The sequence below is a fragment of the Rhipicephalus microplus genome, chromosome 2 (genome assembly GCF_043290135.1).
Source record: "Rhipicephalus microplus isolate Deutch F79 chromosome 2, USDA_Rmic, whole genome shotgun sequence".
NCBI lineage: Eukaryota > Metazoa > Arthropoda > Arachnida > Ixodida > Ixodidae > Rhipicephalus > Rhipicephalus microplus.
In genome coordinates, this window is record NC_134701.1 from 167,627,971 (window position 1) to 167,639,616 (window position 11,646).

Consider the following 11,646-nt stretch of genomic DNA (forward strand, 5'->3'; position numbering starts at 1 on the left):
GTATGCTCTATTTAATTCACTATAACCGACATTTCGTTATATCCTGTGTTCATTACATAGAGTTTGAGTGTATTGCCTCTTTGGCGTTGAATGGTGTTTGAGCATTTTGGACTTATGTTGCAATAATGAATGCTTTTGTAAGGTGATGTCTTGCACCCATCCTCCACACACGCATGCATCATTCAAGCACTAATCTCCAACCCCCTTCAAACAATCGCAAAACAATGCAGTGTCTGTTGCTCATCTCATCACTACAATTGTTTTTTTTCCAGACCAGGTCACCAGTGTTGTCATCCAGCGCCGGTTCTCTTTGCACGTGACGCCGGTTTGCCCGTCGTCGCTTGTACTCGCAGCATTAAAGTGCATATGTTTTTGAGTTGTACAGCACAAAGTTGTGTTTTGCTTTGTCACAGTCCCTCCAAACAGTATTCGCCATGCTCCCAAAAAGCTCCGAGTAACGTAAGGGCCTGCCCTTACTCACCAACAGAAACTAATTGTCATGGCAAATGAGGATACCTTGGAAATACTGTCAGCCCTTGAATTTATTGTAAAGTTAAAAAATTCCTGCTAAGTTCACGATGTTGCTGCGAATCATATTTACAGTGATGCTGTTCATAACTAGCCTGAAAATCCGCAGCTTTCACAGAAAACTCCAAGCACGTATGCCACAGAAAATGGGCAAGCCCTAGTACAGTAAAACCTCATTATAACAAAGCCACAGCCGGCTTGAAACTAACTTTGTTATATACAAAAATTCGTTATAAACCTACTAGTACTGTATCTATGACAAGTGATATTTGCGTTCTTTATATCGAGGTTTTCGTGTATGAGCCACCGAGTACGGAGTTTACTGCCAGAACGCTTCGTCTTCCTTAATATCGGCACCAATGCATTCCCTCTTTGTGGCTATGTAAAGCCCACAAGAACAAACACTGGAAGCTCCACATAAAAGGGGCACCGAATGCGACATGTAAGTAAATGTTGTGATAGAAACGTTACACACTGATTGACTATCTTCACTAAGCAGAAAGGCCGATTTTTTTTTATTGTTTCTAGACACGACGATAACTCAGATTATTTAAAGTAGGAAATTTTAGCTGCTTGGAAGGCTTGTTTGAAAAAATGATAATACTATATATAGTACTGGGAAAACACAGAGCATTTGCACTGAGTTTTCCTAGCACCCCCCAGGCTTAGATTTCGTTCATTTTCATTTCCACTTCACATACCCCTACAAGGCAGTGGCAGTATTTCACACTAAATGAACTGTTCATTGTAACAAGCTCAGTGTTCGGGCACCAAGGATAAGAGATGTAATACTTCTAAATACACTGCTGCAGTGTGGCTACACACGGTATGCATGCTGTAGAAAGTTGCATGCAAACCAGCAGTTTCAGTGTAGAGATAGCATGAAAAGTACACAATAAATCATAATTAAAAGTACATATGATTAACAGCAATAAAATGTAGCACAGATCAACTGATCCTCTTAGTGACAGGATACCGCATCCTAAGGCAGCACGGGCTACAAAAGGTGTCTTAATGAATAGTTCCACTGCTAGACTGCCTGGGGTATGCAATAGGAGGGTCAGATCAACAGCATTTTTGCATTTACCCAATTGTAGTATGTGCGCAACTAGAAGCCAAATTCCCGACATGTTCACAGCTGACCATCATGACGGCTTTAGAGCTGCCACTAAACCAACATGAACTAAAACATACTAAACAATAAACTAAACTGCACAATAGAAACGCCAGACCTTATAAATTGTGTGGAAAACAACTTCGATGTGCCTATGGTCCCTCAGTGGGCCACAGGACCAAATGCATTCCCACACGTAAACAAGAACGACGCTATGCAATTGATCCATTAATTTATCTCTGAACGGAAGCACCGCTGCAGGTGACGCCGTTGGTTCCTTCGCACTGCGGTATTCCCCCCGATGATGAATTTCTCGTTCAACCCAAAAGTCAAATGCTTGGTCTAGGACCGCCTGGCCAGCTTTTTACCTGTCCATCTCGGCATGGCCACTACCGGCTCCACTATCTTGAAAGCACATGGCCAGGATGCGGGCACTGTGGTCGTATTCTTCCCGCAGCTCCTCGCGGCCACGGCTCGAAGCCAGACCGGTGCAGAGCGTGTCCTCCAGTTGGAGTTCAGGTCGACGGCACTCTTCGCGTGCACTGGGGCACTCACTCACGAGCGTGTCCAGAGTGGAGAGCAAGTGCTCGCGGTGGGCTCCTGGCTCATGACGAAGCATCGCGGCCAGCTGCTCCACGAAGCCCATTCGAATGAGCGTGTCTGAAAGAGAGAGGAAAGCGGAATTGGATAAGCTGTCTGGTAGAGAGATCGATAGTCTGAAGAAACGTTAAGCCAAATTTATTTACTCTGTCAGATCTATCAGCCCTTTAAAAAAACTCGCGTGCTGATGAGCGGCATGTGGAAGATGAATGCATTTAATAATTGATGCAAATGACTCGCTTTTCTAACTGAAGGATGCTGCTTAATGATAAAACAGTGGACAGTAAACATGCTTTCAATGACTGCTGAAACAAAATCCATATAACTGCATGTCCATAATTGACTGTATAAGAGAAAAGTTGGTCTAGTTGGTTATGCTCTTTTTATCAATGAGCCAGTGTTCATACCAGATACCTGTTTCACATAAAAAAAATTAATAACTAAATAAATAAAAAGGAAACACAGCTCATGAATTTAATGGATATTTTGTTTCAGAGATCATTGCAAGCAAATACAACTACAATATATAGGACTCCACTACTACTAGGCTTCAATCCAGCCAATGAAGTGTGCCAAAATTTTCAATGTTAGCACGCAAGACTGTCAATCAGTTATTGTTGCAGTGCAATTTACCATACTATTCATGTCTGCCTCTACAGCTAAGACAGCCGGTGCAACATAATTGCAATGCGTACAACAGAAGATTCTTAGCGTGTCCGTTTTCAACACGCTATCACCTACTACATCAAATGAGATGTGAGTAAGCATGTTGTCACGAAGTTTATTCACGTACAGACCTACTGGAAGGCCGAGGAACGCCAGAAGAGTGAGGAACGCCAACAGGCCGAAAATACAAAACAAACGCAAGCTCGGGTCGCGTGCGTGCACCAACGCTGTCGCTTGCCGTTTCATGCTGCTTCGTCGTCGTTCGCATAGTTCCCTACGTTGGCCCCCGGTGAATAGCGTAGCCAACCTGGCGACTTAAGGCGTAGTCACTATAGCGGGGTCGTAATACGGCTTCAGGCGACTCACATGCACAATTTTTCGGCCACGACGGCGTAAGTCATGAGACTGTGTCAATGGCTCAATCTCATAATTGACGGGTGACGTACGGGCAAGAATGCGGTAGGGCCCGTGGTATCGTGCCAGTAATTTCGACGAAAGGCCAGGAGTGCTCGGTGGAACCCAGAGCCAAACGAGAGCACCAGTCGTGAAAGTAGAGAGATGTCGGTCGGTGTCAAGTCCTAGCTTCTGGTGGCCTTGGTCCTCGGTTGTCAGAGAACGGGCCAATCGTCTGCAATCTTCTGCGTACCTGGCAACATCAGAAATTGCAGTGTACTCAGAGGAGTCGGGCGTGTATGGGAGGATAGTGTCCAGCGTGCACGATGGTTCGCGTCCGTACAACAGAAAGAAAGGGGAGAACCCTGTTGTCGCGTGCGTAGCGGTGTTATACGCATACGTGACGAATGGAAGGACAGTGTCCCAATTAGTCTGGTCTGAAGCTGTGTACATCGTCAACATATCACCGAGAGTGCGATTAAATCGTTCTGTGAGGCCATTCGTCTGCGGGTGATATGCTGTCGTCAGGCGATGAACCATGTTGCACTGAGCGAGCAACGCTTGAATGGCGTCAGACAAGAAAACATGCCCCCGGTCGCTAAAAAGTTCGCGGGGAGCACCATGGCGAAGAACAAAGTTGCGCAGGATGAAAAACGCAACTTCCCTCGCGGTTGCTGTGGGTAGTGCTGCTGTCTCCGCGTAACGCGTGAGGTGGTCCACGCCGACAATTATCCACCTATTTCCAGAAGACGACGTGGGAAGTGGCCCGTATAAGTCGATACCGACGCGGTCAAACGGACGCGCTGGACAAGGCAGAGGCTGAAGTGTACCGGCAGGGCGTTGAGGTGGGACTTTACGTCGCTGGCATGCAGTACAAGCACGTACGTACTTGCGGACAAATGTGTACATGCCGCGCCAGTAGTACCGCTGACGTAGACGGTTGTACGTTTTGAGAGCGCCAGCGTGAGCGCTTTGCGGGTCGTTGTGGAAAGCAGTACAGATTTCCGAGCGCATGTGGTTGTGTATTACTAACAGCCACTTCCTACCTTCAGACGTGTAATTCCGCCGATAGAGTAGGTCGTCTCGAATAGCGAAATGTGTGGCTTGACGGCGGATAGTTCTTGACACTAAATTAGCTAACGGATCAGTCAAAAAGGCGAGGAATTGGGAAATCCACACATCTTTGCGTTGTTCCGATGCCATGTCTGTGAAGTCGATTGGTGTTATGACAGCTGAAGAAGGTGACGAGGAGGCTGGGTCAGCCGGTAGCGGCGAGCGGGATAGCGCATCAGCGTCGGAGTGCTTGCGGCCGGATCGGTATACAACACGAATGTCGTATTCCTGTAGGCGAAGCGCCCAACCACCAAGGCGCCCCGACGGGTCTTTGAGCGATGATAGCCAGCATAGAGCGTGGTGGTCCGTGACGACTTCGAAAGGGCGGCCATAAAGGTATGGGCGGAACTTCGTCAAAGCCCAGACAATCGCGAGGCACTCTTTCTCCGTGACGGAATAATTACACTCGGCTTTCTTGAGGGTTCGACTCGCGTAAGCGACCACGTATTCTTGGTACCCTGGTTTTCATTGAGCCAATACAGCACCAAGACCGACACCACTGGCGTCGGTGTGGACCTCCGTAGGCGCATCAGGGTCAAAATTACGTAGTATTGGAGGTGATAATAATAACCGCCGAAGCGCGATGAAGGATTCGTCGCACTCTTTTGACCAAGCAGAAATGCCTTTGGAAGTTGTCAACAGGTTGGTAAGAGGCGCGATGATGGAAGAGAAGTTGCGCACAAATCGACGAAAGTATGAGCACAGGCCGATAAAACTTCGAAGCGTCTTGATAGAATTGGGCTTCGGATAGTCGGCCACGGCGCGGAGTTTCGCCGGATCCGGGAGAACACCCTCTTTGCAGACTACGTGACCCAGTATAGTGAGCTGACGTGCGGCAAAATGGCACTTCTTGATGTTAAGTTGAAGGCCAGCAGAGGTGAGACACGTGAGAATAGCACGAAGATGAACAAGGTGAGTGGAAAAGTCGCGAGAAAAAACGACGATATCGTCTAGGTAGCAAAGGCACGTGTTCCACTTGTAGCCGCGAAGGATGGTGTCCATCATCCGTTCGAAGGTAGCTGGGGCGTTGCAGAGTCCAAACGGCATGACGTTAAACTCATACAGCCCATCAGGTGTTACAAATGCAGTCTTCGATCGGTCAGGATCAGCCATTGGAACTTGCCAATAACCTGAGCGTAAATCTAAGGAGGAGAAATATTCTGCCCCTTGCAAGCAATCGAGAGCGTCGTCGATTCGTGGCAACGGGTACACATCCTTCCGAGTTATCTTATTGAGCCGGCGGTAGTCGACACAGAATCGGATAGACCCATCCTTTTTGCGCACAAGTACAACAGGGGACGACCAAGGGCTCTGCGATGGCCGGATGACACCACGCTTGAGCATATCGTCGACTTGTTCGTTGATAATACGGCGCTCTTCCGCTGAAACTCGATATGGTCGTTGGCGTAAGGGAGCATGAGTACCGGTGTCAATGTGGTGCGTGATGTTCGCTGTGCGACCCAAAGATGGTTGAGCGCAATCGAATACAGAACGGAACTCTCGAAGAAGGGACAAGAGTTCCCTTCTTTGTGTCGGCGATAGCTCAGCGGCAACAGAGGGCTGGAATGAGTCTGGCGCGGGCAGTGTGGCCACAGGTGGCGTCATAGCATTGAGCTGGAGGTGAGGTGCGTGTTCGGCGAACTCTAGAGGGCGCAAGAGGTCAACGTCTTGTATGTTACCCAAACATTCTCCGCGAAGTAAGGTAACTGGCGACGATAGCGAGTTCGCGACGAGCATGGCGGTAGCACCGGATTCCACGGTGAGTACGGCAAAGGGCAGGTGTAGGCTACGGCGGCGGGTAAATACGTCAGACGGAGTGAACAAAACAGTTCCGGCAGGAGCGACCGTACAGGTCAGGGCTACAAGGGCGGATGTTCTCGGTGCTATTTCCGTGTCTGCAACAACGACAAGTTTGTAAGCTTCAGAAAGAGAATCCACCAAACAAGAGGTTGGCAGCGGTGTAAGGGCAACTTCTGCACGTGAGCAATCTATGATGGCCCGATGACGCGAAAGAAAGTCCCATCCAAGAATGACTTCGTGGGAGCAGGATGCCAGCACAAAAAATTCAATGGCATAAAGTTCACCTTGGATAATGACACGTGCAGTGCACACAGCTGTAGGTTCTATGCACTGCGAGTTGGCCGTGTGGAGCATCAGGCCCGAAAGAGGCGTCGTCACCTTTTTCAACTTGCGGCATAAGGTGTCACAGATTATGGAAACGGCGGCCCCTGTGTCGATAAGCGCTTGTGCGGCGGTCCCCTCAACATTGACGTCAATAACGTTTTGCGGCGAGAAAGATGGAGGCCTTAAGCAGTTCGAATTGTATGCAGCTGTTGCCTCCGGAGCTGCAACGATCAGTTTCCCTCTTCCGTAGCAGGTCGGCGACGCATAGGTGACAGGGAGCGTCGTCGTGGCGATGGTGACCGATGGGTTGCGTAGGGTCGAGGACCGTCAGTGGTGTACCTTGATGGCGTCCTAGACGACGACGCCATTGGCCTGCCTACGGCGTCGACTGGAGGGGGATCTCGGCGACAGTGGCGGGCGACGTGTCCAGCGATACCACAGGCGAAACAGATGGGCCTATTATCCGGCGTCCTCCAAGCGTCTGAGCGATGGTAAAATGGAGCTGAAGATCTCGCGTAGGGATACGGCGCCGCGATTGGGGTTGTGGGCATGACATAGGGCAGTTTATTCACGTACAGACCTACTGGAAGGCGTAGGAACGCCAGAAGAGCGAGGAACGCCAACAGGCCGAAAATACAAAACAAACGCAAGCTCGGGTCGCGTGCGTGCACCAACGCTGTCGCTTGCCGTTTCATGCTGCTTCGTCGTCGTTCGCATAGTTCCCTACAGTGTGAATAATAACTTCTAAAGCTTCCTGTCATTTCGAAGAGAAGTATAGAAATACAATGATATTGCCAAACAATAAAATGACAGCTGGCACCCCCCCCCCCCCCAAAAAAATAAACACATTCGCGTGAATATGCTAGCACAAGGCCACGTGTACATGAGGCTTAAAAACTACTGCACGAAGGAAAGAAGGGGACTGGTAAGGGCTAATTTCTTTTTGCTAGACACAATAGGAATGAGAACTAACAGACAATGATGCCAAGAAAAGTACAGGGGATGTTATGAGTAGTACTTGTAATGCAAATGTGAAGAAAGTAAGGTCGACGTAGGATAACTCTCAGCTGGCATGGACCGAACCTGCTACCTTTGAATTCAAAAGGTTGCAGGTTTAGTCCTTGACAGCAACAAGTTATCTTGCCGTTCACTTTACTTTTCTCACAGTTATATCATAATTATTAGAAATAACATCGCCTATGCTTTCCTTGGCATTGTTTTATGTTAGTTCCCATTCACGTTAAACTTCTGCATGGTACTTTCAAAAGATTATCCGCTCTGTTGGGGCATGTAAAGGCATGTTTTGCAAAATAAAAGAACCACGCAAGAACGCTGACCTCTGCTTCTCTCCTGCTGGGAGCACAGGGATGAAAGCAGGAAACCAGCCTTGGTTTTCAGTCTCAGTGAGTCCGACTGAAGGGCCCTCAACAATGCCGAGAAGCCGTCCGATTTCTCAAACTCCAAGTACACAGAGATATTGTGACGCACTAGACCTGAAAAACAAAAGGGCACAAACTGTGAGTGCACCAGTCGTAAACCAAATTCAGTTCCGTGTCTCAGATTCAGGCTGCTCTTTTTCCACTAGCGGCTTTATACAGAGCTCCAGTAACAGCGACAACATCAGCATTATGTTCGAGGTGTACCGTCAGACGCAAAAGTTTGCAAGATCTGTAGTGCATGGTAGATCGATGAGGAACTGAATTGCTGCGCCGCCTGCCGCCACACTGTAGTGTCGAGGCTATCAGCCATAGCCTTCATGATAGCACAGCCGATGCACCATTGCCGGAACTAATCGCGAAAGCTATGACCGATAGCTTCCATAGGACTCTGCATGTTGGTAGATGGTGCAGCAATGCAGTCTTCCGCCACTCAGGCGTGAGCTGCAGATTCAACAAACTTTTGCAGTCAACTGTTTGTAAATCAAACAGAGGTTGCGGAAATTAGTGCTGAATGGGCGTTAGAAAAGAGACACTTAAGGCGGCACACAAACATATGGAGCTGCAGAATTTCCGCAACCTTTGTTCAACTAGTACCGACTAGCACAAGGTAGTGCTTTACAGTACATAAGTCAAACCTCAGTATACTAACAGACTTCAAGAGGAAAGCATAACGGTTTTACATATTGGGACGTCACATAACCTGATGTCATCAAATGCCATCAATGCCTCGTCAGAGATGAGCCAATCACAAAGGCAGTGCGAAATAAAGTGACGCACACAAAGCTTACATTGCCTTGAAGATCACAGTTTTTGGAGGGGGGCACATGAGGTTTAAGACGTGAACTTAGAAAAAGAACAAGAAGATGGTCTGTGCCTTTGAGTAAACCGAGGAGTACACAAGAGACACTGAATTAAAATTTTTAGCCTGTCATTCATGCTTTGTGATAGGATGTGTGTCAGATGAGAATGCCCTGTATGTTTTCGGATCAGTGTTGTTTGTCGATTGTCTTATCACTCACATGACACAGCGTACAGAGCTTTCAGGCGGAGAGTTTCTTGAGTGGAGTCCATAAGACGCAGCAGAAACTTGAGGCACTGAGCGGCCTGTTTCTGGCAGTAAGGGTTGTTCTGCACCAGCTCCGCAACCAGCTCGCAGGCACCCGACTGGACTTCACTGTTTGGAAAGCACAGCAGTTCCTCGAGTACGTCAAAGCCGCCAATCTTATGGAAATCTGTTGGGAAGAACAAAGGCAATGGCTGCTCAGGCAATGTAGTAATTATCAAATATGTAGATAAAAACAAGATACTGCTGGCACCACCACAATGTCCTGCGACGTCATGTTTAGTATCATATGGATACTAGGCATGAGCAGTCTGCGCATGATCCTCGGCATCATGTGCAGACTGGCATATGTATAAACATGCTTGGCACTGGCACATTAGCTATAACTCTGCTTCAATACAACTTTGAAAGTGCCCATACCTATATATGTAGTAGACAGAAAACACATTGTCTAGTAGCAACTGTGGTATTTTGGCTACACTTGATTTCCAAGAGTAATTGCTGACCATACTGCCCAAACAAGTCACTCGTAAGGAAGGAATAGAATAAGGCAAAAAACAAAAAAAAATCGAAAAAACACTTCAATACTGCAGGTTGGACAGCTATACATTTTCACGATAATTCTCATCACCTACGTAACAGCACATAGAATCTTTCCACTTCCCAGGGGCATGAGAAGTGTTGCAACGTATCTTATTCAAAGGACAATCGTATTCTCCCTTCCTCTGGTGTAGCCATTACCAGTGAAGGTGTAAGGCAGGGAGTAATGCTGCAGTATAATCACCCTTGGCGTAGTCAATGGAACCGACGTAATCGGTGATGCTCTCCAGCGCGGACTCAAGGGTGCAGCAGGACTCTTCGGTGGGTGCCTGTCCACTCTCTCGGTGCTGGCTCAGCGTCTCCTTAATCACATTCAGGTTCTTCTGCATCTCCTCCACAGGCGAGACCGTCATGTCGGACATTGCCTCCTCCAGCCATTTCCGCCTCTGGGACAAATAAGACGAGAATTTATACATACTGGACAAGTGACGAAATGTGGGTTAATTGTTACATAACAAAAGTGGGGAAAACTGCACACACAGGACAAAGGAAGCTGACACAAGGGCAGGCACTCTAGATGTGCCATTTTTTCAACTTTTGTGTTACACCTACAGAATTTTCTAACAGTATGCAGGAAACAAAGTATGCTCGACAATATATACATGCCCTAATATATACTAACATACTAAACATTTCGTGCTGGCATACAACAATAATAGCTCTGTGAAACCTATTTGTGCTTTAAAGGGTTGCTTCAATTGCGATTAACCTGAGTGCCTTCGTAAAGCAAGACGGTGTATGCTCAACAGAACTTAAGACAAACTTTGAACCACATGATTCACTATGCTACATAGGCAATATGTATATCCCGTTCAAGTGCAGTGTCTGCATATGTGGACCCAACTTGTTTTCGCCAGTTCTTTCAGCCAATGGCCATTAAAGAGCAATATGCATGGTGCATATGATGTTGCGCATATGATAAATTGAACCTCTTGCATAGTCAGTGCGTGTTCACTTGGCATCGATGTTCTGCACGTGCAGTCAATCACGCATCTGATGTCCTTACAATGTTCGACATGCTGCATTCCAGGAGCAATACGGTATAAATTTTCTTTGCGTGAAACGAACACAACCAGAAACAATTTGCACAAGCATTTCGAGCCCTAGCATTGATTGTTTTTCGCAAAAATACAACATGACTGGTTGCAGAATAAGTAGGTCTTTATTGTTTGAGCTAAATAAAACACAATAACATAAACTTGCACAAAACAAGTTGCCTCCTTTTATTTCTTGAAAAAGTGCACTGGAATAATATGTTGAGTAAATTTGCCACACTTGCAGACAGGCCATCATAATTGGCGCCTCGCGGGGTTGTGCTATTTCCCAAGGAAGCTGCCAACCATCTCAGGAAATTCTCTGCGTCCTTTTGATTCGCAGCGTTCACCAGCAGTAACGGCGTAGAAGACGTGTGAGACACACATTTTTGAAACACTGTTTGAGTGACAAGCAACTCGAACGTATATTTAGCAAGTGACGCTAAGGGCGTCGGTGAACGACTCGCGAGCGTGACAGCTCGAAATGCGGCAAGAGAAACGCCTCTCGCTGCCAACGCATTAGCGGTTCCAGCACGAACCAAAAGGCACTTATAGCTTACCTCGGGATCCATCGTTGCCGTGGATGAACTGGGCACATCTTCCGCGACCGTGTTCCGAACACAGAAGTTCAGCAGCGCCGGAAGGTTCTTCGGGTTTCGTGCGTTGTCGTCTCCTCCACTCATGATTGCGGCAGTAATTTAGTAGCGGACACACGGTGATCTCGTTATTTCCCTATTCGTGCCGTGTACGGACGGCTGGCGAAGCGTTAGGGCGTGATTGGGATCAACGCTAACGAACAATCACAACTCGACAGCCGTTGCTTACACGCGTGCCCCAGCATGCGTGCTTTCTGGGAGATTCTTGAAGTTTCGATAAATTTCGATAGTTTCGATTCCATGGTTGACTATTCAACCCGCTTTTTCGCGCTAAACGCAGTAACTTGTTTAGTCATATTGTCGGCAAAATAAACAA

The 11,646-nt window shown here is 47.5% G+C and overlaps 1 protein-coding gene across 1 annotated transcript in view; it reads right to left on the reverse strand.

Annotated features, from left to right (window-relative positions):
- Positions 1 to 11,559, reverse strand: part of LOC119170579 (hsp70-binding protein 1) — a 31,114-nt gene extending 19,555 nt beyond the window's left edge. Inside the window, exons 1-5 of the mRNA XM_037421786.2 lie at positions 11,235 to 11,559; positions 9,825 to 10,026; positions 8,997 to 9,209; positions 7,876 to 8,031; positions 2,011 to 2,302 (exon numbers count right to left, since the gene is read on the reverse strand). Coding sequence (XP_037277683.2) covers positions 2,011 to 2,302; positions 7,876 to 8,031; positions 8,997 to 9,209; positions 9,825 to 10,026; positions 11,235 to 11,357 — 986 coding nt within the window. The 5' untranslated portion in view covers positions 11,358 to 11,559. The remainder of the gene's footprint in view (positions 1 to 2,010; positions 2,303 to 7,875; positions 8,032 to 8,996; positions 9,210 to 9,824; positions 10,027 to 11,234) is intronic.
- Positions 11,560 to 11,646: the final 87 nt, after the last annotated feature.